Genomic DNA, 27494 nt, shown 5'->3' with positions numbered 1-27494 from the left:
GGTCAACGGGACTTTAAACTAGAAAGTGGGGGGAAGGGAAGGGTAAAACTCCAAGAAGTATGACTAATGGGAAACAGAGCAGCAGGTTAGCATGTGTGGGTGGGGGGGGATTCAACTTCATGTAAAATTATGAAAAAACTGAAAAGAAAGGAGAGCCCAGGAGAGGCTATTAAAGTCTCCAGAACACAAAATAGGACACAGTGTTTGGAAATGGCTAGGAATCTAACTTCCAGCACATCAGATAAAGGGACGACAATGGGAAAGGGGAGGGGAAATACAGGACTGAAGGTGTTGTATCTGAATGCATGCCGTATACAAAATAAGGTAAATGAGCTTGTGGCGCACATTGAAATCGGCAGGTATGATGTGGTGGGCATCACGGAGATATGGTTGCAAAGGGATCAGGACTGGGAGCTAAATATCTAAGGATATACATCCTATCGAAAAGATAGGCAGGTTGGCAGAGGGGGTGGGGTTGCTTTGTTCGTAAGAAATGAAATTAAATTAATAGCAAGAAACGACATAGGGTCAGATAATGTAGAATCTGTGTGGGTAGAGTTGAGGAACCGCAAAGGTAAAAAAACCATAATGGGAGTTATGTACAGGCCTCCGAACAGTAGTCAGGATGTGGGGCACAAGATACACCAGGAGATGGAAAAGGCGCGTAAGAGAGGCAAGGTTACAGTGATCATGGGGGGATTTCAATTTGCAGGTAGACTGGGAAAATCAGGTTGGTAGTGGACCCCAAGAAAAGGAATTTGTGGAATGTCTACGAGATGGCTTTTTGGAGCAGCTTGTGGTGGAGCCCACTAGGGTACAGGCAATTCTAGATTTAGTGATGTGTAATGAGGCAGATGTGATAAGGGAGCTTAAGGTGAAAGAATCCTTAGGAGGAAGTGACCATAATATGATAGAATTTACCCTGCAATTTGAAAGGAAAAAGCTGGAATCAGATGTAACGGTATTACAGTTGAATAAAGGAAACTACAGAGGCGTGAGGGAGGAGCTGGCCAGAATTGACTGGGTGATGAGCCTAGCAGGAAAGACAGTGGAACAGCAATGGCAGGAGTTTCTGGGAGTAATTTGGGAGACACAGCAAAAATTGATCCTTAGAAAGAAGAAGCATACTAAAGGGAGGACGAGGCAACCATGGCTGACAAGGGAAGTCAGGGGCAGCATAAAAGCTAAAGAGAAAGCATACATTGCGACGAAGAGCAGTGGGAAACCAAGGGATTGGGAAGCCTACAAAGACCAACAGAGGACAACTAAAAAAGAAATAAGGAGGGAGAAGATTAAATATGAGGGTAAACTAGCCAGTAATATAAAATAAGATTGCAAGAGTTTTTTTAGATATATAAAGGGTAAGAGAGAGGCAAAAGTGGACATTGGGCCACTGGAAAATGACATTGGAGAAGTAGTAGTGGGGAACAAAGAAATGGCGGAGGAACTGAATAGGTACTTTGCGTCAGTCTTCACGGTGGAAGACACGAGTACCATCCCCAAATTTCAAGAGAGTCAGGGGGCAGAGGTGAGTATGGTGGCCATTACCAAGGAGAAGGTGCTAGGAATACTGAAAGGTCTGAAGGTGAATAAATGACCTGGGCCAGATGGATTACACCCCAGAGTTCTGAAGGAGATAGCTGAAGAGAAAGTGGAGGCATTAGTGGTGATCTTTCAGGAATCACTGGTGTCAGGGAAGGTCCCAGAGGACTGGAAAATTGCTATTGTAACCCCCCTGCTTGAGAAGGGAATGAGGCAAAAGATGGGAAATTACAGGCCGATTAGCCTGACCTTGGTCGTTGGTAAGATTTTAGAGTCCATTATTAAGGATGAGATTTCAGAATACTTGGAAGTGCATGGTAAAATCAGGCAAAGTCAGCATGGTTTCATCAAGGGGAGGTCATGCCTGACAAATCTGTTAGAATTCTTTGAGGAGGTAACGAGTTGGTTAGACAAAGGAGAGCCAATGGATGTTATCTACTTGGACTTCCAGAAGGCCTTTGACAAGGTGCCGCACAGGAGGCTGCTCAGTAAGATAAGAGCCCATGGTGTCAGAGGCAGGGTGCTAGCATGGATAGAAGATTGGCTGTCTGGCAGGAGGCAGAGAGTGGGGATAAGGGGGTCCTTCTCAGGATGGCGGCTGGTGACTCGTGCAGTACCGCAATGGTCAGTGTTGGGACCACAACTTTTCACTTTATACATTAATGGTCTAGATGAAGGAACTGAGGGCATCCTGGCTAAGTTTGCAGATGATACAAAGATAGGTGGAGGGACAGGTAGTATTGAGGAGGCAGGGAGGTTGCAGAAGGTTTTGGACAGTTCAGGAGAATGGGCAAAGAAGTGACAGATGGAATACAATGTGGGGAAGTGTGAGGTCATGCACTTTGGTAGGAAGAATAGAGGCATAGACTATTTTCTAAATAGGGAGAGAATTCAGAAATCTGGAGTGCAAAGGGACTTGGGAGTCCTAGTCCAGGATTCTCTTAAGGTTAACTTGCAAGTTGAGTCGGTAGTTAGGAAGGCAAATGCAGTGTTGGCATTTATTTTGAGAGGACTAGAATGTAAAAGCTGCTGAGTCTTGAAAAGGCTCTGGTCAAACCACATTTAGAATATTGTGAGCAATTTTGGGCCCCGTATCTCAGGAAGGATGTTCTGGCCCTGGAGAGGGTCCAGAGGAGGTTCACGATAACGATCCCAGGAATGAAAGGCTTAATAACATATGAGGAACGTTTGAGGACTCTGGGTCAACACTCGATGGAGTTTAGAAGGATAAGGGGAGATCTGATTGAAACTTACAGAATACTGAAAGGCCTGGATAGAGTGGACGTGGGGAAGATGTTTCCATTAGTAGGAGAGACTAGGACCCGAGGGCACAGCGTCAGAGTAAAGGGAAGACCTTTTAGAACAGAGATGAGGAGAAACTTCTTGAGCCAGAAAGTGGTGAATCCATGGAATTTATTGCCACATAAGGCTGTGGAGGCCAGGTCATTGAGTGTACTTAAGACGGAGATAGATAGGTTCTTGATTGGTAAGGGGATCAAAGGTTACGGGGAGAATGCGGGAGAATGGGGTTGAGAAACTTATTAGCCATGATTGAATGGCAGAGCAGACTCGATGGGCCAAATGGCCTAATTTCTGCTCCTATGTCTTATGGTCTTATGATGCCGTCTCTCTAAAGCACCTGGTGATTCAGGATGATAAGCTGATGACTTACTGTTTTATCATGAGGCTGTTCATTATTTCCTTAAACAGCTGTGACATGAAATTCGAACCCTGATCCGACTATTCCTTTCGGTAATGCATATCTTGTTTAAAAAAAATAATTTGGTTAACTTGTCTTCAATTCTCTTTGCTGTATTATTCCATAAAGATATCGCTCCCGGAAACCTTGTAGCAACATCCATGAGCAAGCACTGATTTCCACTTTTAGTTTTGGAGAGGGGCCCTACACAATCAGTCAGGACTCTGGTTCCTCATATGCTTGAATTGGAATTTAAGGTGCCGGTTTAATCTCTGCTTGAGGTTTTCCTATCCCTGAAGTGTGACATGATCAACATAATTTGTGTATATCTTTATGCAGTCCAGACCAAAAAAAACTGTTTTTGTATTTTCGCCTTAGTTTTCCTAATTCCTATATGTCTCCTTATCTACCACAACTTATTATTCCATTTGGTTATCTTTCCTGTCAAAGTTTTTTTAAAATTCATTCATGGGATGTGGGCTTCGCTGGCTGGGCCAGCATTTTATTGTCCACTCCTAGTTGCCCTTGAGAAGGTGGTGGTGAGCTTCCTCCCTGAACTGTTGCAGCCCATGCTGTGTAGGTACACCCACAGTGCAGTTAGGAAAGGAGTTCCAGGATTTTGACCCAGTGACAGTGAGGGAACGGTGATATATTTCTAAGTCAGGATAGTGAGTGACTTGGAGGGGAACTTCCAGGTGGCTGTGTTGTCATCCATCCGCTGCCCTTATCCTTCTAGATGGCAGTGGTCATGGGTTTGGAAGGTGCTGTCCGAGGAATCTTGGTGAATTCCTGCAGTGCATCTTGTAGATGGTACACACTGCTGCTACTGTGCGTTGGTATTTAAGTGACACACCCTCTGCTTCTTTCTTCTATCTGGAGTATTTATTAAACAATTTACTTCACTCAGTTTCTTTTCAATCCTGTAAGGCCCACTAAACCTTGCCTTTAATGGTTCACCTAACACTGGTAACAAAAATTGGAATTTGGACAAAAATTGCAGCAAAAATTGGAATTTCACGAGCTACTCTCAATATTTCATTTCTGTATCCAGACGGTATAACTTTCTGATGTACTAACGTCCATTTCTCCTCTGGGACATGAGATGGCCTCTACTTCCTCATTAACACATTACCTTTAAGGCATTAACATTCTGGAATACATTCTGCCTCTACTTCCGAATAAGCTCGCTGATATAACTTATTTATGAATCCTTCTGCTTTAACTCTACTAATTTAACTGAACCAAACACTTCCATCTCATTCTCTTCAACCATCTCTTCTTTCATAATCTTTTTAAAGACAGATCCAGCTAACTGAATATCAGTGTCTTTTCTTTGCCTTTTAGATTTCTCCTCTTCCTGTTTCAACCTGTGAACTTGTGACCTCATTACCACACAATCTGGAAAAATCCAGGATATTGTTCTTGCAACATCTCTGTTGATTGCACCACCACAGGCCGCTTGACTACAGTAGGCATCACCAACATCTCTGACCCAGCTATATCATTACTTTAGATAAATTGACCTGCAATGGGCAATTTTTCCACTACTCCAATGATCGCCTCACCTGTTTACAACTTACTTTTTAAATTTACCTTCCAGAATTGACTATGTTTAGCATCTCCATGAATTCCACTTGTTAGCACTCTTTCCTGTAATACTCTGTCTGCACAACAAATAACACTACCCCATATCATTTGGATTGTCTATCTCTGCTGCTTGCCCTACCGTTTTAATCCTCTGTTCTTCCACATGAGTTCTAACTACTGAAGGAATTGAATTTTTAAATTCTTCCAAAAGAATTACTTTTCTAAGACATTATGATCCTAGCTGAGGTTACCCCTGGACAAGCCTGATCCCAGATCCTAACTTTTATTTGCTTGTTTAGGTATATGCAGAGAGTAGCTACTGAACAGAGTCACAGGAGTTAGCTGATGAACTTCTGACAAAAGAATAAAACATTTATTAAACAAGAAAAGATGAACTATATTACAATACTTCACCCATAACTATACCTTTACAGATATACACAGATTTGTAAGGATAACATTGTATGTAAGTTATATAATCTAATGTCCACAGTAAGTGCACAGTCCATGTACCAATAGGCACTCTGTGGTCGGACAAGCCACACTATGAAACTAAGTGACAGATGCTGCCTCAAGCAGATGCTATCTCCTCAACTCCCCCCAGATGCTTGTCACACCATAAGCCAACCTGTCTCACTGAACTCTGTCTTTCACATGAGGGTTTCCAATCTCCAAGAGCTCATCTTGGGATATTCTCCCAAACCAATTCTGCCTCAGACGCCTTCCCCAAGGGTTCACCTCCAGGGTTTCGAACTCTGCCTCCGATATTCCTCTTCCCTGTGTCGTCATGTGCATTCAAGCTGCCTTCCACGCGCTCTCTTTCACTGACTCAGCTGTCAACAATACCACTGCTCCACATGCCCATAGCAAAGAGTTACAGATCTTCAGTTGTCTCTTTAGACCTTCTTGCCTCTTGCAAGCTGTTTTCGCTTTGAATCTGCTTTCTGCATCTTTGTCTCTTCAAATCTGAAGCTTGAAGCCTTTCTCTCCGCCCCTCACTTTTAACTTCATTAACAGGATCTTTTCCAGGTTCCCATCCTACCTTTGACTAGAAAGTCTTTTTTGGACGTTACCCTCTTCCACTCACCTCGATTTTGGGGTCTGTCTTTAGCTTGGGACTTACTATCTGTCCCTTCTACTCCCAGAAAAGTCTTGGCAATAGTTAAAGCCATATTTGCAGTCTAACCACTTCGAAATCCCTCAAACTAACTCCTGAGTTCAATGTTCTTCTTGCACTCATAGCCTCAAGATTCACCACCTCCATGCCAATCAAAGAATTTCAAAAATCCCGCAGAAAGCCCCCAATTTTGTTATGATACGGGAGGTGCTATTTGCCAGGCTGACCAAATCCAGAAGGGAAACTTAGCCACGCCATCACAACGGGTTTGCAATTTGTATTTATTACGAGAAGGTTTGTGTACTGAATTCAGAAGTAATGCGTCCACTCACACCTTTTGAGATTTTAAAAATTAAATTAAAATGTTTATTAACAAAAAAAAATTCAACACATACACAAGATTACAGTTAATCAACTTGACCCCCAACTAAACACCCACTTTAAAGCAACAGTCCAAAATAGATTTTAAACTTGGGAGACAACCCTGTAAGGTTGCCACAAGCACCCACTTGTCAATGAAATTCCAAAGGCTTTTTGCACAACTTTGGTTACTGGAACAGCAGACTTCTGTAAAGTGCCTGGAGGCTTTTCCCCAAGTCTGTTTCACAAGGTGTACCTTTCAGATCTCACATGGCCACACATACACATACAAGCTAGCTTTACAATGCCCCACAATAATGGTATGAAAAATATGATAGTTTCATGACACTTGTAAGTGGTACACACTGCTGCCACTGTTCGGTGGTGGCAAAGCCCACTTAATTGGCACCCCTTCCACAAGATGCACAGTAGCAGCAGTGTGTACCATCTACATGATGCACTGCAGAAACTCACCAAGACTCCTTAGACAGCACCTTCCAAACCCACGACCACTACCACCTAGAAGGATAAGGTCAGCAGATATATCGGAACACCACCATCTGGAAGTTCCCCTCCAAGCCACCCACCTTCCTGACTTGGAAATATATTGCCATTCCTTGACTGTCACTGGGTCAAAATCCTGGAACTCCCTCCCTATAAGCACTGTGGGTGTACCTACATCACAGGGACTACAACGGTTCAAGAAGGCAGCTCACCACCACCCACCTCAAGGGCAGTTAGGGATGGGCAATAAATACTGGTGGAGCCAGTAACATCCACATCCAGTAAATGAATTTTAAAAATGTCGAGAGACTGGAGAGCTAAATCTATTGTCTGACCTTATACCTAACATGTTTTTCTATACGAACATACCAACCAGAAGCAGGAGTAGGCTACTTGACCGCTCGAGCCTGCTTCACCATTCAATAAGATCATGGTCGATCTAATTGTAACCTCAACCCCACATTCCTGCCTACCCCCACATTTCACCCCATTGTTAATAAAGAATCTGTCTAGTTCTACCTTAAAAATATTCCAAATCTCTTTTCAGCACCTTTTGAGAGGGAGAGTTCCAAAGAGACTCTACCCTCTGAGAGAAGAAATTTCTTCTCACCTGTCTTAAATGAGCTACCCCTTATTTTTAAACATCCTAATCTACATCTGTTCTGTCAAGGTCTCTCAGGATCTTAAAGGTTACAATCAAGTCACCTCTTACTTTTCTAAATTCCAGTAGTACAAGCCTTACCCGTCCAACCTTTCCTCATAGGACAAGCCCCCCCATTCCTGGTATTAGCCTAGGAAACCTTCTCTGAACTGCTAATGCCTTTAAGCCTTTCCTTAAATGAGGAGACTAGTGCTGTTGCACCGTACTCTAGATGTGGTCTCACCAGTGCCCAGTACAACTGAAACATAACCTTCATACTTTGGTAATCAATCCCCTCACAATAAATGATAACATTCTATTAGCCTTCCTAATTGCCTGCATATTAACCTTCTATGATTCATGCACTAGGACACCCAGATCCCTCTGCAATCTTTCACCATTCAGATAATAAGCTTTTTTATTCCTCCTGCCAAAATGAACAATTTCACGTTTGCCAGATCTTTGCCCACTCACTTAACCTTTCTATGTCACTTAGTAGCCTCCTTACGTCCTCTTTACAATTTACTTTCCTATCTATCTGTCTGTCATCAGCAAATTTAGCAGCTATACCTTTGGTCCCTTCATCCAAGTCATTTTATATAAATCATAAAAAGTTGAGACCCCAATACTGCTCCCTGTGGCACACCGCTCATCACATCCAGCCAACCGGAATAAAACCCACTCATGCCACCTCTGCTTTCTGTTAGCTTGCCACTCTTCTATCCATGCTAATATGCTACCCCCTACACCATGAGCTTCTATTTTCTGCAGTAACCTTTGATATGGCATCTTATCAAATGCCTTGTGGGAATTTATATACAATATATCCACTGGTTCCCCTTTATCCACAACATGTGACTCTTTCAAAGAACTCCAATGAATTGGTTAAACATGATTTCCCTTTCACAAAACCATGTTGACTCTACCTGATTACGTTGAATTTTTCGAACATCTTTAATAATAGCTTCTAACATTTTCCCTATGACAGATGTTAGCCTAACTGGCATGTAGTTTCTTTCCTGTGTTCTGTCTCCCTCCCTTTTTGAATAAAGGAGTTACATTTGCTATTTTCCAACCTATTGGAACCTTCCCCAAATCTAGGGAATTTTGGAAAATTAAAACCAATGCATCAACTATCTCACTAGCCTCTTCTTTCAAGGGGGTAGCAAATTAGCATGGATAGAAGAGTGGCTAGCTAACAGAAAGCAGAGGTGGCATGAGTGAGTTTTTTTCTGGTTGGCAGGATGTGACAAGCGGTGTGCCACAGGAAGCAGTATTGGGGTCTCAACTTTTTACAATTTATATTGGGTGGTAAAGTCAATCCAGACCTGGAGATTTGTCAGCCTGCAGCCCCAACAACCTGCTCAATAACATTTTCCAGGTGATTTTCCAGAATTCCTCCCTCCCTTCCATTTCCTGATTTACAGCTATTTCCGGCATTTTACTTGTGTCCTCTATAGTGAAGACTGAAGCAAAATACATGATTAATTCATCCGCCATCTCCCTACTTTACATTATTAATTCCCCAGGCGTGTACTCTAAAGGACCAATGCTCACTTTGATGACCCTCTTCTTATTTAACTATCTATAGAAACTCTTACTATCCATCTTTATATTACCAACTAGCTTTCTCTCGTAATTTAATTTTTCCCTCCTCATTAATCTTCTTGTCATTCTTTGCTGTTCTTTATATCCCCTCCAATTTTCTGACCTGCCACTCATCATTGGGTAATTATCTGCTTTTTCTTTAAGTTTGATACTGTCTTTTAACTTTTTTAGTTAACCACGGATGGTGGGCCCTCCCCTTAGAATTTTTCTTCCTCATTGGAATGTATATGTTCTGTGTATTTTGAAATACCCCTTTAAATGTCTGCCACTGAATCTCTATTGACCTATCCCTTCACTTTGTTTTACTTTACTTTAGGGAGTTCCGCTTTCATGTCCTCACAACTGCCCTTATTTAAGTTTCAAATACTAGTCTTGGATGCATTCGTTTCTCCCTCAAAATGAATGTAAAATTCAATCATATTATGATTGCTGCCTCCTAGGGGTGCTTTCACTAGAAGGTTATCAATTAATCCTATCTTGTTGCTCAATACCAGGTCTAGTATATCCTGCTCTCAGGTTGGCTCCAGAATGTGCTGTTCCAAGAGACTATCCTGAAAATTTTCGATGAACTCATCTACGTTACCTTTGCCCATCTGATTTTTTACCAGTCAAGATGTAGATTAAAATCCCCAGTGATGATTGCTGTACCTTTCAGACAAGCTCCCATTATCTCTTTTATACTCTGTCCTACCGCATAGTTACAATTAGGGGATCTATACACCACTCTTACAAGTGACTTCTTGCCTTTATCATTCCTCATCTCAGCCCAAACCACTTCTACATCCTGGTTTCCTGAAATTAGGTCATCCTCTCAAATGTGCTAATACCATCATTAATTAAAAGAGCCATCCCTCCACATTTTCCTAACTTCCTGTCCGTTCTAAACGTCAGGTCCCAATCTATGTCACCCTAGCCTCTATAATGGCTATCAGATTGTACTTAGAGATAAAAACAAAAAACTGCAGATGCTGGAAATCCAAAAGGAAAACAGAATTACCTGGAAAAACTCAGCAGGTCTGGCAGCATCGGCGGAGAAGAAAAGAGTTGACATTTCGAGTCCCCATGACCCTTCAGCAGAACTGTTCTGTTGAAGGGTCATGAGGACTCGAAACGTCAACTCTTTTCTTTTCCGTCGATGCTGCCAGACCTGCTGAGTTTTTCCAGGTAATTCTGTTTTTGTATCAGATTGTACTTATTCATTTCTATTTGCGCTATCAGTTTATCTGTTTTGTTTTGAATGCTACTTGTGTTTAGATACAGAGCCTTTAGTTTTGTCCTTTTATTATTTTTGTAGCGTCTATTCTTATCTGCGGATTAATTCTTAGAATTGTACTCTTTGTCCCTTCCTCTCATGGTCTGTTTATCTTTTCCCATATTAATACCTTTCTCTCTTGCCTTGTCTCTACTCTTTGATTTACTGCATCTTCCCAAATTTAATTCTTTGCCCCCACTATTGGGTTTAAACCCTCTCTACTTCCCTAGTTATGTGGCTCGTGAGGACACTAGCCCCAGCACAGTTCAGGTGTAGACCGTTCAAGCAGTACAGATCCCACATTCCCCAATACTGGTGCCAGTTCTCCACAAACTGGAAACCACTTCTCCCACACCAGTCTTTGAGCCATGCATTCATTTCTCTAATCTTATTTGTCCTATGCCAATTTGCACATGGCTTAGGTAGTAATCCAGAAATTATTACCTTTTGAGGTTCTGCTTCTTAATTTGGTGCCTAGCTCTTTATACTGACTATGCAGAGCCTCCTTCCTCATCCTCCCTATGTCGTTGGTACCTACATGGACCAAGACCACTGGATCCTCCCCGCTTGCACTGCAAGTTCCTCTCTAGCCCTGAGCAGATGTCCCAAACAGAGCAGGCAACACAGCCTCCTGGACACTCTCTCTTTGCTACAGAAAACAGTGTCAACCCCCCTCACTATACTGCCCCCTACTATCTCTGCATTCTATTTTGCACCCCTCAAACTTATTGGATGATGCAGAGGCTCACACTCCTGCACTCTTGCCCTCTGGGCCCCCTTAACTTCCTTACTCAGTCACACCCTCCTGTTCCTGTACACTGACCAAATCAAAAGACCATATCCTAAGTGGTGTGACTGCCTTCTGGTATAAAGCATCCAGGTAACTTTCCCCCTCCCTGATGTGTCGCAGAGTCTGCAGCTCAGTCTCCAGCTCTGACTCTGAGCCGAAGTTCCTCAAGCCGCAAACGCTTCGTGCAGATGTTTTTGCCCTGGATCACAAATGTTACCCTGGAGCTCCCACAAGCTTCAGCCATGACACATCGCCTCTCTTGCCATCCTTAATGTGTTTTAAATAACTACTTAGTTATATTAATCACTTATATTGTTTTTATTATATTTTTATTAGCTTTACCACCGATTTGTGTACTATTTTAAACCTTAAGGATAGAATAGAACTTGCCCATTTACCAGATACTCACCAAACAGCTAGCTCCTTTCCCTGTATTAGGGCAAGCACCAAGTTCCTATGGAGTGAGAAAGATAGAAAAAGAAAGCAAACATGTCCTTTCTCAACTCCCCCTCTCACCAAACTCCAAGCCTTCACTCAGTTAGCTCAGCTGCACTCTGTTTATTAAAGTTGCACTAAAGAACCCTGAATTTATAGTAAACTGAACTTGGCTACCGTAACCAGATTCAATCAGTTATCTAATTAACTACTCGGCTCCTACAGCTAAGAGTAAGTTTATCCTGTCTAAACCGTAAGAAAGAAAGAACTTAGCCTGCTTACAGTATTTTCCAGTTACTGCTAATTACAGACCAGATTATATTTTACAGCAAAATTTAAGGATAAAATTAACAATTAAAACTCCCCTTCTCACCAAACCTCAAGTCTGTACTCAGTTAGCTCAGCTACACTGTTTGCCAAGGCTGCACTTAAGTTCCTCAGGAGAGGCCCACACACAGACAATTTGGTTTATGCTTGCAAGACTGCACATTGTCGAAGAAAGTCCAACTGAACAATACAACAGCACAGACCTGGATAGCTTTCATCCCAGGCAAACGTCTGTAGCCACGGTATCTATTTTGTTCCAGATAATCATATTTTGCAAACTCTTTCAGCTTGAAACAACTGCATTTTAATGCCACTGAAATTTATTATTCCAAAGTAAATTTTGTAGAAAAACAAATTTGAAATTTACAATTAGTAATTTTCTACAGTTGTTAAAGCTCATATGTTGTTTGTTCATGCTGTCCACGAAGTGGTGCATTCTGCCTTCGTTTTTCCCTTTCTCAGTCTCTAATGATACACTGTGCATGGGAAATTGAGTATGTGTACTTGTATAATGTACACTATGCTCCATCGGTTTGCTGTCAGTTTATCACCTTAGATGTCTATCTGCGCCTCTGGTGCTGTACACCTTAAAATGATTTTTCCAGACATCATTCAAGTTGTAAGGGGAAAACCTACAGTTTCACTGCAGGGTGTTCTTTAACAGTTGAAATGGACACAGTATAAAAATTTCATCTCGTTATTGGGCTTTATTGAATTCCTCACTCTGTTGGATGCTTAGAAGAGGAGGCTGAGCCATGACTTTGAGGTTTTCAGACACAACTACCAAAACACAGTGCACTATCAGAACATACAAGCTATTCATTATGCCATTCAGAAACTCAAAATATGCACTTAGTTTCCTTGATACTCCCACAAGAATTTTCCTTGCCTACATTTACTTGGGAAGCCTGAAAATCTAAACAATACTTCTGTCATGACTTGAATTATTTATATGATAAAATTTTAACAGTTTTTGACATAATATGAGCACCCATTTAAAAAAAAACACATTTCTTCCTTTTACTTTTTGTTCCCTCAGTGTTTCAGAATGAAAATGAATACTGGTATACTGTATTACAACAGGCAAAGGCCACCCAAGGTCACAGACTCACTAAAAACATTCCACCATGTAGGGCCACAGGTTTTTTCCCCTTGTTTTTACTCTATTTAAAATCTCACTCTGAATTCTGCAGCCATGGCTGCTCTTTGTATAGACACAAGCTTGCCCACTTAACAGTGCTTTCATCTCAAACCAGAGTTGTCATAATTTCTTTTTCATTTTCTACATTTCATTGCATGTTTAATTGCATTGCCTTGATTTTAAAATTCTTATCCCTGTTTTCAAGTCCCTCATGGCATTAACTCCTACCTCTCTCTGAAATCTCCTCCAGCCCCACAATTCTCCAAGATACCTGTGTTCCTCTAATTCTGGCCTCTTGAGCATCCCCAATTTTACCTCTATCATTGGTGGCTATGCCTTCAGCTGCATGGACCTGAAGCTCTGGAATTCCCGACTAAACCCTCCCTCTAGGTCTATCTCTCTTTTAAGATATTCTTTAAAATCCACTTTTTTGACCAAGCCCAGGTAACAGGGTGCCAGAGTTTTCTTTTTAATGCTCCAGTGAAGCACCTTGGGATGTTTTATTACATTAAAGATGCTATATAAATATAAGCTCATGTTGTTTGAACCTCATTATTCATCAGCAACAGGAACTTGTATTTGTTTTTCTATGTTACTAAAAAATATTTGTCCAATATCAGACAACAGAGATACAGCCTGGGCACTAGTATAAGGTTCGTATAAGCCAGACCAGGTGAGGGTGGAAGGCTGCCCTCCTTGAAGGACAATAGTGATGATGTTGGAGTTTTATTGTCTGGAAGCTTTCATGTTTATCAATCTGATTTTAGCCCCAAAGTTACCAGTTTATCACAACTTCTCATTGGTGGGGCATGAATGCAGGACCTCTCCATTGTTCATGCAGCATTCGAATCACTTGCTTCTTGTCCCACAATTGATTTAACTTTGAATGCCACTTGACCTGGTAAGCCTATATCTGAAGATGTGTTCCTTCTGACATCCCCGTTCAAACTTTCTAGTACAGATCTTGAGATTATGCCTCATGTTAGCAATTCATTGAGCAGTAGAAATAATCTTTCCCTATTTGATCCTTCATGGCCTTCATTCATTTTGCATGTTATTAGTAGATGTGACCCTAAACAATGCTCCAGCGTGTTCAGCAGTCTGACCCATTTGAAACATTTAGATTTGCGAATGAAAATTGTTATAGATTTGAGGTGGCCACCTTGCTTACATTTATTTTGGCAGCTGGAGGCCTGGAGCCATTTTGTCTGATAGACGAATGGCTTCTTTTAACGCCGCCTGCCACGAAACTCCTTGGAAGAACTTGATTGCTTTGATCCAGTTTAGTATTGATGAAGCAGTTCCAAGACAATAGTTACTTCGTTCAAGCTGTGCTCCAGTTGACCTACATATTTACAGTAGTCCCGAGTGTTCCTTTCAGTTTTTGTGTGAAGGCTGTTTTAGAACAGAAGTCAATTTACATGTGGAAGGATTGATTTTCTTAATTATTTGATAGTTCCCCATGTACGTGCCATGGCATAGTATATTGGAGCCACTTTGCATTGGTTTCATGTGGATCTTTCTCTTTTTTCCATTGAACAAGTTCCCAATCTCTGCCATGCAATGCCAAGCACTTCCTCCATGCCACTGGAGTGGGAGTATCTAGATTAAAGCGAGACATGAGAAGACCAGTCGCCCACTGCTGACTTATTTTGAAAAGGCAATCCCACCTAAGCTACCTTCTCACTATAAACTTTCAATCTGTTCTTCCATTCAGTTGTCTCATTAATTCATTTGTACTGTCCCCATCAAGTAACTCTAGTACCCTTTTGGGGAGAAGGTGATTTGTATTTCTCAAAGTGAGCCTCTGTCTTAATGACAGCATTACGATCTCACTGTCAGAAGGTGCATCGTTAAAGCCATGTTCCAGACAGTTCCAGCAAGTGGAGCTCTGGATTCTGTGTTAATATTCAGCAGGATACTTGTTGGGTTTGGATATTTGGAAAGCTCGCTGCGTCACTTCATGAGGGACAGAAGAGGGGAAAATGAGGTTTTGGCAGCAATCTTGAAAATCCTGCTGACTAAAATCAGATAAACTGGTTGTGTTGTATGGCTCTAAGAACAATTAGCTAATCTGTTGCAGAGCTATGCAAGCCTTAAGAATTCTGCACAAGGGTCCAAGCAAGCTGCAATATATATTACCATCAGTCTTTAGATTATGCTATGCCTACATTCTAGATCTGAGAGTTAAATGTGAGGTATAATACCATTGACTGAATTATGTTTCTCTCAGAAAAGTGGACAAAATTGCAAAACGCCATCTCAGAGTATCAGAAAATCCTGGAACCTCAAATAAAATTGAAAATGATTTATTCCATCATTTGGGGAATAATGAAACAGATGATGTATGAAAATGTAGATATTTAAAGAAATGATTATTTTTGTTGTGCCTCCAGATGGTGAATTCACCCCCTGTTTTGTTCTATTTAGACACCTTTCACTTTTGGTCTGGGTCAGAGAGCACCATACTCAACAGGAGAACGATGTCTTCTGTGTCGAAGCGAACGCAAAGACTCTTCACTCTCAGAGAGTGGGATTACAAACCCAAACAAAATGGCACTTTCTACATCTCCAAAAACGAACAGCATGTTGCACCTTCCACTCTGGGTGTGTCCAGATTGCAGGCGAACAGTTGAAAAAGATGATCGGCAAGTTTCTCTAGAGCAATCTCTGGTGGTGAGTAGGGACAATTTTAATATTCTGTCTTCCATAAGATCAGCCTGGCACTTGGATTTAAAAAAAAACAAAATTCTGAATGTATGTGCTTTGGAACTTGTTTGTTTCCAGTTTTCCCCTTTATTTTTAACCACCCTGCCCCATGGCCCAACTCCACCAAATTGCCATCTCCTCCCCACTAAGTTTCACACGCTGAGCTTGAAGTAAAATGTTAGACAAACTTAATGAAGCCATAGTTAAGTGTATAAAGTGAGAAAATTTGTTTTTCTCTCTGCTTTGTAACTGTGCAGTGTGATATTAATGAATACTAATTGTTAAAATAGTAATTTAAGGAATTTAATCCAAATGCATTAACCAGCTTGTTACTTATATTAGTGATCTCAGACATATATGTTTCCAGTGTACATTTAAATATTTCAGAACAATAAACAGCTAATGACGTTGGAGTCACTGCTGAAGTAAATGCCTCCAGAAATTAAGTCATCAAGATTTTACAAACCTAAAACATTGAAATGAATTCAGTGGGCCACATGGAAGTATGGGTAAGCCATTAGCCTCCTCAAGATTCTTGTGGCAATTAGGATATGGTATATACTTCAACTCTACATGCCCATCTTTGTTGTATGTTGCTTGAAGCTTTGCCGAACAAAATTCTATCCATGCCAGTCCTGAAAATTTGGATTGACTCAAAATCCTCAGCTTTTTGGGGAGAGGCTCCCAGATTTCCACTACCCTTTGTGTGAGAAGATGCTTTTTTAATTTTGTTCCTAAAAGGCCTAGCTCTGATTTTAAGTTTGTGTCCCCTTGTTCTGGATCCTGTCACCTGTAGAAACAGATTTGCCTTATCTACTCTATCAAGCCTCTAGCATTTTAAACACCTAGTTTCGATTACTCTTCAACCTTCAAAACACAAGGAATACAGACTAGACTCTCAGATGGTAACTCTTTAAGCCCTCTCATTATTCAGGTGAATTAGTGCTGTACCCATTCTGAGGCCAGTATATTTTTCATGAGGTGCAGTACCAAAAACTGAATACATTAATCCAGAATTGGGTCTGACTTAAGGCTTTGTGCAGCTGAAGCAGTGCTTTACCCCAGTGTATTCCAGCCCCCTTGAAATGAAGGCCAACAATTAGCCTTTTATTTTTGTACCTGTGCATGATTTGTGTATACGGAACACCCAAATTCTTTTGCTGCTCTAGAATTCCCAGTCTCAGACAGGAAGAAAATATTCCAATTTGCTTTCCTTGGATCCAAGGTGGATGACCCTTAAAAAAAAAATGATGCGATTAGTCAGCCATGACATACATACCCTACCCAAACCCATGCTAACTCTATTTGATTGGCTCATACTTGTCCAAGTGCCCAGTCACTTTGTCCCCTTTGATGGATTCCAGTAGATTCCTCATAACTTATGTTAAACTGACGGGTCTGTCGTTCCCTGGTTTCTGCCTCTTTTTTTAAACAAATCCTGTGACGAGTAACTCACCTTCTGACTCCGCAAAGCCTGTTCACCATCTACAAGGCACAAATCAGGAGTGTGATGGAATGCTCTCTACTTGCCTGGATGAGTGCAGCTCCAACAACACTCGAGGAGCTTGACACCATCCAGGACAAAGCAGCCCGCTTGATTGGCATCCCATCTACAAACATTCACTCCCTCCACCACTGATGCACTGTGGCAGCAGTGTGCACCACCTACAAGATGCACTGCAGGAACTCACTAAGTCCCCTTAGACAGCAACTTCCAAACCCGCAACAGCTGCCACTTAGAAGGACAAGGGTAGCAGACACATGGGAACATCACCACCTTCAAGTTCCCCTCCAAGCCACTCGCCATCCTGACTTGGAAATATATTGCCATTCCTTCACTGTCAAAATCCTGGCACTCTCTTCTGAACAACACTGTGGGTGTACCTACACCACATGGACTGCAGCAGTTCAAGAAGGCAGCTCACCACCACCTTCCCAAGGGCAAATAGGGTTAGGCAATAAATGCTGCCCTAACCAGCGAAGCCCACATCCCATGAATGAATTTTTAAAAAGTTGATATTTGCAAATACCAATCCAAAGACAGAATTCCTGAATCTAGAGAGCCTTGGAAAGTTATGATTGACTCATCTGCAGTTGGGTAAGACATGAGATGCAGGAGCTGAAGTAGGCCATTCTGCCCATTGAGTCTGCTCCGCCATTCAATGAGATCATGGCTGATCTGATAACCCTCAACTCCGTTTTTCTGCCTTGTCCCCATAACTCTTGATTCCCTTACTGATTAAAAAAATCTATTGATCTCAACTTTGAATATACTTAATGACCCAGCCTCTACAGCTCTCTGTGGTAAAGAATTCCACAGATTTACTACCCTCTGAGAGAAGAAATTCCTCCTTTTCTCTGTTTTAAATGAGCATCCATTAACTATGAGATTATGCCCTCTGGTCCTAGACTCTCCCACAAGGGGAAACAACCCCTCAGCTTCTACCCTGGCAAGCCCTCTAAGAATCTTATATGTTTCAATATGACCTCCTCTCATTCTTCTAAACCCCAATGAGTACAGGCCCAACCCAATTTAACCTCTCCTCATAAAAAAAATCCCTCCATACCCGGGGTCAACCTAGTAAACCTTCTCTGGGCTGCCTGCATTGCCCGTATACCTTTCCTCAGATAAGGGGACCAAAATTGTTCACAGTATTCTAGGTGTGGTCGAACTAGTGCCTTGTATAGTTTTAGCAAGGCTTCCCTATTTTTATACTCCATTCCCTTTGAAATAAAGGCCAACATTCCATTTGCTTTCCCCATTACCTGTTGAACTTGTATGTTAGCTTTTTGGGATTCATGCACAAGGACACCCAAATCCCTCTGTGCTGCAGCTTTCTGCAGTCTTTCTCCATTTGGATAATATTCAGCTCTCCCATCCTTCCTGCCAAAGTGCATAAGCTCACATTTTCCCACATTATATTCCATCTGCCAAGTTTTTACCCACTCACTTAACTTGCCTATATCCTTCTGTAGACACCTTGTCATCCTCACCACTTGTTTCCCACCTATTTTTGGGTCACCAGCAAACTTGGTGATAGCGCATTCACTTCCCTTATTTAAGTCATTAATATATATTGTAAATAATTGAGGCCCCAACACTGATTCCTGTGACACTCCACTAGTTACAGGTTGCCACCCCGAAAATGCCCCCCTTATTCCAACTCTCTAACTTCTATTAGTTAGCCAATCCTCTATCCATGCTAATATATTACCCCCCAATACCATGGGTTCTTATTAAGTAGTGGTACCTTATCGAGCTTTTGGAAATGCAAATATATTACATCTACTGGTTCCCCTTTATCTATCCTGCTTGTTACCTCCTCAAAGAATTCTAATAAATTTGTCAAGCATGATTTGCCTTTCATGAAGCCATGCTGACTCTGCTTGATTATATTATGTATTTCTAAATGCTCTGCTATTACATCCTTTATAATAGACTCCCAACATTTTCCCAATAGTAGTTTTTTGATTTTTTTTTCCTGATGTTATGTAACTGGCTTTTACCTTGAGTATTAAGCAAACTGACCTAGTTACAGCGATAAGGTTTCAGACGTAATTTGTGATGATTCTTCAAGTATTTTAAAGCATTGAAACTTCTTTATGCTCAACTCAACAACTTCATCACTCGCAGACCAAATGTCGAGTAAGGCTTCATGTGTTCTGTTCCAACAAGATTTGTTAATTCCAGACTCAGATGAGCAACCCCCACTGATGCAATGGGAATCTTTCCACTTCTTACCAGCCACCTTTTGGGTATCTCACAAGTGAGATTACCAGTTTATTGCAAACCAAGAAGTGCATTGATACTGCTTGAGCTTGCTTGAGGCAAGGACCCTTGCAGTTGGGAAAAGGAAGAAGCTTTTATCCAATTAGTCTATGCTGTGTCTGAACTATTATTCTAAGGTTGGAAAGAAAATCTATTAACTTGCTGCACCACCTGGTCCGGCTCCTGCGAGGCTCAGAATCAAATCTATTGTTTGGTAGTTGGATTTGCTTTCAAGCACACTTCACAGCACAGCAAAATTGCCACTTCTTTCTACAACAGATGGGCATTATGTACTATAATCAGCACCGGCTGTAAAGAATTTGGCTTATAAATGTCCTTGTGAACAGAAAATCTATGGGCTGTATGATTAATTGCACCAATGCAATGCACAGATCCCAAGGTAATAGTGCCCGTTGCGAAGTGCTGGAATGATCAAGGTATATGCAAAATTATAGATTGGATTCCTGAAGTACCTGCTAAGAAAAATGTCTGGAAGAGAATTTTGTTTCCCTTGCATGATATTGTGTGTTCCTCAGTAGGACAGATTCCCTTAAAATTTATGTGAAGATTTAACTTTGGGCCATATAAACTTTCCATGATAGTTCATATTTAAACCTTTATCAAATTGTATATTATCATTGAGTTCTACAATCTATTATAAAATGAAATCCGTATTAATGGAAATAACCTGTATATTTATGACTGGAATTCATGGTCATGTTCAGGCTGTGATTCTGTTCCTTTCCCAGTGATTGAATGTTGGGACTGTAGGTCGCTATGAATGCAAAAGTGAAGTTGGCCGAATGGCACCCCTTTCTGCACTTGAATTTGTGAAGACCTGCTAAGGCTTGCTGTCTGAGCCCACTCGTGAACAATTAGCCACTTGAGTAAGATACCAGCAAGCTCGTGGAACTACAGTCCGGTTAGCACATTCAAGAGGGGTGGGGAGAGCAGGCAAAGGAACATGGAAAAAATACTATAAGAATGGGAAACTTCTTTACCCAAAGAGTGGTGAGAATGTGGAACTCAGTACCACAGAGAGTGGCTGAAGTGAATATTATAGATGCATTTAAGGGGAAACTAGACAAGCACATGAGGGAGAAGGGTGTAGATGGCTACGGTGATAGAGTTAGATGAGAAAAGATGGGAGGAGGCTCGAATGGAGCATAAACACGGGCCTGGACTGGTTGGCTCCAGTAATCTTTTCTGTGCTGTATATCCTATGTGAAGTGGGCAGGAGAGCTTGAAACACAGTAATCAGCAAGTAATCTCATATGCAAGGTACCGTTCTTGGGCATACGAATTTGATGCTGATATATTTACTGATGTGTTTTAGGCTGAAAAATAAAGGTGAAAATAAATGTTGAAAGATTCTTTAGTTGTATACTTGAGAGACTACAAACCCTTTCAAGTGTGTGACACCTCCACTGCACAGCTGAGAGGCTACAGAATTCTTGAAGTTGACAGCTCTGGGATTATGCTAGTTCCTGCCTTGCTGATGTCTGCAGTGCTGTGTGTATAATTTTTCTTGGCTGTTTGGAGATTCTGCCTCTAGTTATCTTAAGTTTAGATCCTGTTACTTGTTTCAGTCCTTGATTGTTACCATGAAGCATTAACATTCCAATGTGATATTATTCATTTCTAATGAATAATTTTTACTCCTGATCTTTCTCTTGGCAGGAGTTTTGGAATGAATGTTAGTGTTGGACATCAGGTTTAAGTCTCACTTTGCTGCAGGTGTCCCTCATGTTACATTAGGTCCGTTGGGTTGTTTCCTTGAGTAGTGCAAATTGGTTGGCTAAGCTTCTTGGTAAAGACTTTCTGTTTGCATTTTAAGGGACAGTACCCTTGTGCTTCACTTCTAGATGAGCTAGGTTGTTAGGATAGATTTTCCATCACAATAAATTGCTCTAAATATTAAGGCTGCTGTTCTGCCTGTTGGTGGAATGAAATGGGTTTTATTAAATAGATTTTTAATCATACATGTTTATGTAACAAAAGCATAATACTCATAATATTATTGTGATTTTTTGTACAAGTAAGATAATAGTGGGGTTTGGATAGTTTGTGTGTGTGTGGGGGGGGTGGATTTAATTGAATTGGAGACAGCTGACCTGGAGGCTTTGATTCATCAAAAGAAGCCAGGTTTGAAATGCTAAATACATAAACATGGCTGAAGTCTTAGAATGTAAGGGATGGGGAATTTCCATTTTTTAGATAAATCAGGGCAGTTTCAATTTCAAAGAGACGGTAGGATGTTTACATCTAGCCAGAGAAGCTAGGCCAAGCAATATGTTAATTTTTCCCAAGGGTTACTGACAATATTAGCACATTGAAAACTTTTATATTATGAGAAAGGTAAAGTTCTAAATGTGTATGGGAACAATGGAATTTACATTAAAAGGGAGAAACATGTATAAAGGAGAATGAGGCTATATGTCAGGGAAGGCATTGCAAGATCTAACAGAAGTGTGAGAAGCTTCCAGTATTTGTACATTAAGCCTACTATCTACAGAAACCGAAGCTGGGAAAAGCCACTTTGAATTCTGCTCATCAGGGTATTGTGTTGACCTGCCTGGATCTGTTTAAAATCTGTTTTTTTTTTACTTTGCCTTAATGGGGGTGTAACTGGAAGCCAGATTAATTGGGGGTTTTAGGAGTTATAGTAGTAGTAATTTGTAGACCTATGTTTGTAAATATTTAATTTAGTTTTTTTAAAAAAACACCTCAAGTCTTGGTGGACTTATTACTACTGAATTCAGGGCATGCATCTCGAAATAAATACGAGTTGCAAAACCACTGTGATAGCGGGATCGAGTTTACCTCACGGATCCCTTCGATCTGCCTGGCGCACATCTGCCACGTCATAACAGTTTATAACCCGTTAAATCCATCTTTATTTTGTTATTTCTGCTGATTTTGCTGTATTTATGTGGTCTTTGAAAATAACTTACATTTTTAAAAAAAGGTTTTTTGCTTACTCAAGGTGAGGGAACGTTTTTTCTTTCAGTAACCCATCGACCTCTATTAAGGTCAGGGATAGTATGACCAGATTTTGCACGGTGAACTTCCTTCAACTTATGTTCCAATTTAATGGAGGACCAGTCAAAGCATCTAACTATGACTAAATTGCATCTTCTGTGTGACAAAACAACCGTGCCATAACATTTATATTTTAATTCTTTCATGGAATGTGAGCGTCGCTGACAAGGCCAGCATTTGTTGCCCATCCCTAATTGCCCTTGAGAAGGTGGTGCTGAAGCACTGCCTTGAACCGCTGCAGTGCATTTGGTGTAAGTGTAGCCACAGAGCTGTTAGGAAGGGAGCTCTAGGATTTTGACTCTCTAACAATGAAGAAACGGTGATATATTTCCAAAGTTATGATAGTGTGTGGCTTGGAGGGGACCTTGCAGATGGTGCTTTTCCTATGCATCTGCTGCCCTTGCCCTTCCAGGTGGTAGAGGCCATAGGTTTGGAAGGTACTCTTAAATTATGTTTTGCTGTTTCCTCCAGTGCATTTTGTATATGATACACACTAATGCCACAATGTGCTGGTGGTGGAGGGATTGAATATTTAAGGTGATAAATGAAGTGGGCTGCTTTGTCCTGGATGGTTTTGAGCTTCTTGAGTGTTGTTGAAGCTGCACTCATCCAGGCAACTGGAGAGCATTCCATCACACTCCTGACTTGTGCCTTGTAGATGGTGGATGGCTTTGGGGAGTTAGAAAGTGAGTTACTCACCACAGAATTGCCATCCTCTGACCTGCTCTTATAGCCACAATATTTGTATGACTGGTCCAGTTAAATTTGTGGTTTGCGATAGCCCACAGGATATTGATGAAGAATTTAGCGATGGCAATGGGGTGGAAAATCGAGGCAAGATGGTTAAAATCTTTACTGTTCAAGATAGTCGTTGCCTGGGTCTTGTGTGGCATGAATGTTACTTGTCACTTACCATTTCACTTCACATTGAGCACACCCTCCAACAAGTTTTGTGGCACTACCACCATGCTAAAAGGAATAGATTTGGAACTGATCTAACAGCTTAAAACTGGGTGTACATGAGGTGTCTATGGGCCTTCAGCAGCAGCAGGATTGTATTCAACCACAATCTGAGACCTCATGGCCTGGCACATCCTTCAATCTACCATTACCACCAAGCAGGAGATCAGCCCTGGTTCACTGAACAGTGCAGGAGGGCATGCCATGAGCAGCACCAGGCATACCTAAAAATGAGGAGTCAACCTGATGAAGCTCCAACACAGGACTACTTGTATGCCAAACAGCAGAAGCAGCATGCAATAGACAGAGCTAAGCGATTCAGCAGATCATATGCCACATCCAGCCATGCGTTGGATAATTAAATAATTAACTGGAGGAGGAGGCTGCACCGATGGATTTGGCTGTTCCACATCAGTTTCTACAAATGATCCTGACTGACTGTAGAATTCATTTTCTTTTATTGCCTTGCTTTCACTAAAACTTTTGTGCAGCTACATTTCACAGCCTATTCCACTACCCTTCCTGCTGCAGATGTTTTGATGTTTATGAGAGCATGGGTGTGAAATAATTGTAGGCAGTGATTTCTACACTATTCTGGATGCTCTACTTTTGATGGAACCACTAAGTTGTTCAAGTATAAAAAAATGTGTTGAAAAGGTTACTTCAGTTTATCTTACGTTTTGTCTTTTCAATGAGATGTTAAACCGAGGCAAAAAGAGTCATATGGACTCGAAACGTTAACTCTGTCTTTCTCTCCACAGACGCTGTCAGACCTGCTGAGTTTTTCCGGCAATTTTTGTTTTTGTTTAATTTCCAGCATCCACAGTATTTTGCTTTTATCTTAGTGTTAAACTGAGGCCCTGTCTCCCCTCTCAGCTGGACATAAAAGATCCCTTAACACACTGAAAAATGGAATAGGCAAGTTTTTCCTGGTGCCCTGGCCAATATTTGTCACCTAACCAACATGACTAAAACAGATGGTCTGTTCATTTATCTCATTGTGTGTGGGAGCTTTCTGTGTGCAAACTGGCTGCCATGTTTCCCCTATTACAACTGTGATTACACTTCAAAAAAAGTATCTATTTGGCTATAAAGTGCTTTAGGACGTCCTGAGGTCATGGAAAGTGCTCTAGATTAGCAGTTTTTCCTTTTACTTAGGTTGCAGACACAACTTGCAGATGTAAGCAATTCTATTAACTGAAGAAATTGATGCAGAAATCACTTTCATAATTTGTGGTCTGATTTCTAATCTTTTATGACACACTGTGTGTTGCCATCACAGATGAGGGGAGGATGCCCTATTGAGACTCTCTCCCATCTGTTTTCCCATGGTGCATTTTGTTATGAGTGAAAGCAGGTTGTGAACAACTGTCTGTTCAGGTTTGGCATCTTGTCTGTTTCAGTAATTTTGTAATAGTGAAAGATTTAGTCAAACATGGCAAATCCGACAAAACAATGCTCAGGGTTCCCATTAAAGCAGTCCAGTCCTATCCTGAGACCTGCCCATTAATGTACCTTGCAGTGTGCCTCTTCCACTGCGCTTTTAATAGCCAAGGAAGTTGTAAGGCACATAGAATTTTTGGTTATATAGCATTCCCTCTTTCGATGTTTCATGCCAGAATATGGAACATTTTCCAACAACTCGTGAGTATTTTGCTGCAATCTGACTGAAGTGGCACTGCCTTTACCACTGGTGAATTTTTGCCTTTTATTTTTGTTAACTACATGAACTCTGCTTATATATTTATATGAAGAACCTGTCTGTTTCCGATTTTGTTGATGTCTAGGATTTGCTTGCTACAGCAGCTGAAACCAATGCTGAATCAGTTTTTGAAGGTATGATCTGATCCTGTTTGCCAGTTAATAGGATCACATGGCGTTTTGCATGCTGATGTGTGCCCATGATAACTTGTATGATCAATGTGGTATTCATTTAAATCCACCCCATCCTATAAGCGCCTCCATCTCCCACTTTCAACCACCCCCCCCCGCCTCCACTTTGCCACAGCTCCTCCCAACTTGGTTTGCTTCCTGGTCCCAGTATTGGGCTGTTTCAGTCTGGGGGTCACCCTAAGCCCCTGTTATGTTTTGAATAACTCAATTTTTGCACTGACTCAAACTTTTAAGAACTTAGGCAATAGAAGCAGGCGTCGGCCTTTTGCCCCTTGATCAGCCATTCAGTTAAATCATGCTGATCTACCTTCAACTCCACTTCCCTGCCCTATCCCCATATCTTTCTTATCTCTGTGCCCAAAAATCTATTTATCTCAGTCTTGAATATACTCAGCAGGTGAGCATCCATGGCTCCCTGGGATATTCACAAATGTTTTCAACCTAATGAGTGAAGAAATTTCTTGTGATCTTAGTCCTAAATTGCTGACCCCTTAATCTCAGATTATGACCCCTGGTTCTGGACTTTGCTGCCAGGTGTAACTTTCAAGCCTTTTAGAATTTTATATGCTACAATGAGATCACCTCTCACCCTTCTAAATTCCAGGAAATATAGTCCCATTCAACTCCATTCTCTCCTTGTAGAATAATCCTCACATCAGGGTTCAGTCCAGTGAACTTTCTTTGCACCACCTATAGAGCAAGTGTATCCTTCCTTCGGTAAGGAGACCGAACTGTACACAGTACTCCAGGTGTGGTCCCACAGCGCAATATATAATTACAGCAAGATTTTATTGCTATTAAACTCCAACCCCCTTGCAATTAAAGGATAGCTTTCCATTTAACGTTCTAATTGTTTACTGTACCTTTCATTAACTCTATGATTTGTGTACTTAGATGCCCAAATCCCTCTACACCAACATTTACTCATCTCTCAACTTTTCAAGTTTGCTTTTCAATTCTTCCTAGCAAAATAGGTAATTTCACATTTCCTCACATAAGATCTCACCTTCATGTCTACTCACTTAGCCTTTTGCAATTTATTTGTATCCTCCTCTGCTTACTTTTTCACCTAGCTTTGTACCATCAGTGAATTTGGATATATTGCACTTGCCCCCTTCGTCTAGGTAATTTTTATGGATTGTAAATAGCTGATGCCCAAGCACTTTATTTATCACCTGTTAACCCGAAAATGCCCCATTTATTCTTATTTTACCGTGCATCCTTTAATGTACACCTGAACCACCAGAACTGCTGGCAGCAATGATTTCATACCTCATCCAAAGGATAGAGCCTGCAACAATGCAGTGCTCCATCAGCCCTGCACTGGAGTTTTGGCCTAGATGGTGATTTAAATCCTGGAAATTAAGTTTAAACCTAGAACTATTGCGAATACTGAGCTAGGTTTGGCTGGGTTTGTGGATTACTGTTGTATATAGCTGCAACTGTGAGGCGTTTTTTCAATTGTTGAGCATAACTGATTCAATTTTATTTCTGTTTCTCTGTGCTGCATGACTAAAGAACCAGGACTTCTTACTGCATATGCCAATGGCGAATAATGGGGCACCCCAGGAATCAATAGGTGGAAGACTGGCTGTCGGAACACCGTCTGTACCCACTACAGATGTAAACACCCCTGCACCTTCAGAAATAGCTTGCAACTGTGAAGCATGCAATGAACGCAGGTAAGTGTTCTTCATAATTCTGGACAAAAACTTTCACACCCTGACAGTCATCAAATAATCTCATGTGTAAGATATCCACCTGAGCAAGACACTGGAACACAGCAGCATGTGAGGAATAATATCCTTGCAAGCAGGCTTCAGAACACAAGGAAAGGAGAAAACTCGTTGAGGTTGTGGGGGAGGGGTGCGGCGGGAGAGGAGAAATGCTTCAGAAAGGCCTGTCGATCTGATAACGCTTCTAAATAAAGGTGGCATAGTTCACTGCTCAAAAAGTAGAGTACTTCAGATGCTGGAATTCTGAAATCAAAGCAGAAAATATTCAGGTTACGCAACATCTATGGAGGGGAAGAAAAAGAGTTAACATCACAGGCCTGTGACCTTCCATCAGTACTGAAACATTAACGGTGTTAATGCATCCACAGATGCCGCCTAACCTG

The 27494-nt window shown here is 41.3% G+C and overlaps 1 protein-coding gene across 1 annotated transcript in view; it reads left to right on the top strand.

The window, feature by feature from the left end:
• The window catches only part of fam193a (family with sequence similarity 193 member A), a 241280-nt gene that overhangs the window by 121754 nt on the left and 92032 nt on the right, over positions 1–27494 (top strand). The window contains exons 3-4 of the mRNA XM_041186547.1: positions 15433–15678; positions 26894–27057. Of these exons, the coding sequence (XP_041042481.1) occupies positions 15433–15678; positions 26894–27057 (410 nt within the window). The remainder of the gene's footprint in view (positions 1–15432; positions 15679–26893; positions 27058–27494) is intronic.

Source organism: Carcharodon carcharias, chromosome 4, assembly GCF_017639515.1.
Source record: "Carcharodon carcharias isolate sCarCar2 chromosome 4, sCarCar2.pri, whole genome shotgun sequence".
NCBI classification, from domain to species: Eukaryota; Metazoa; Chordata; class Chondrichthyes; order Lamniformes; family Lamnidae; genus Carcharodon; species Carcharodon carcharias.
The sequence above is the reverse complement of the archived record's forward strand: the minus strand, read 5'-3'. Positions and strand labels throughout refer to the sequence as shown.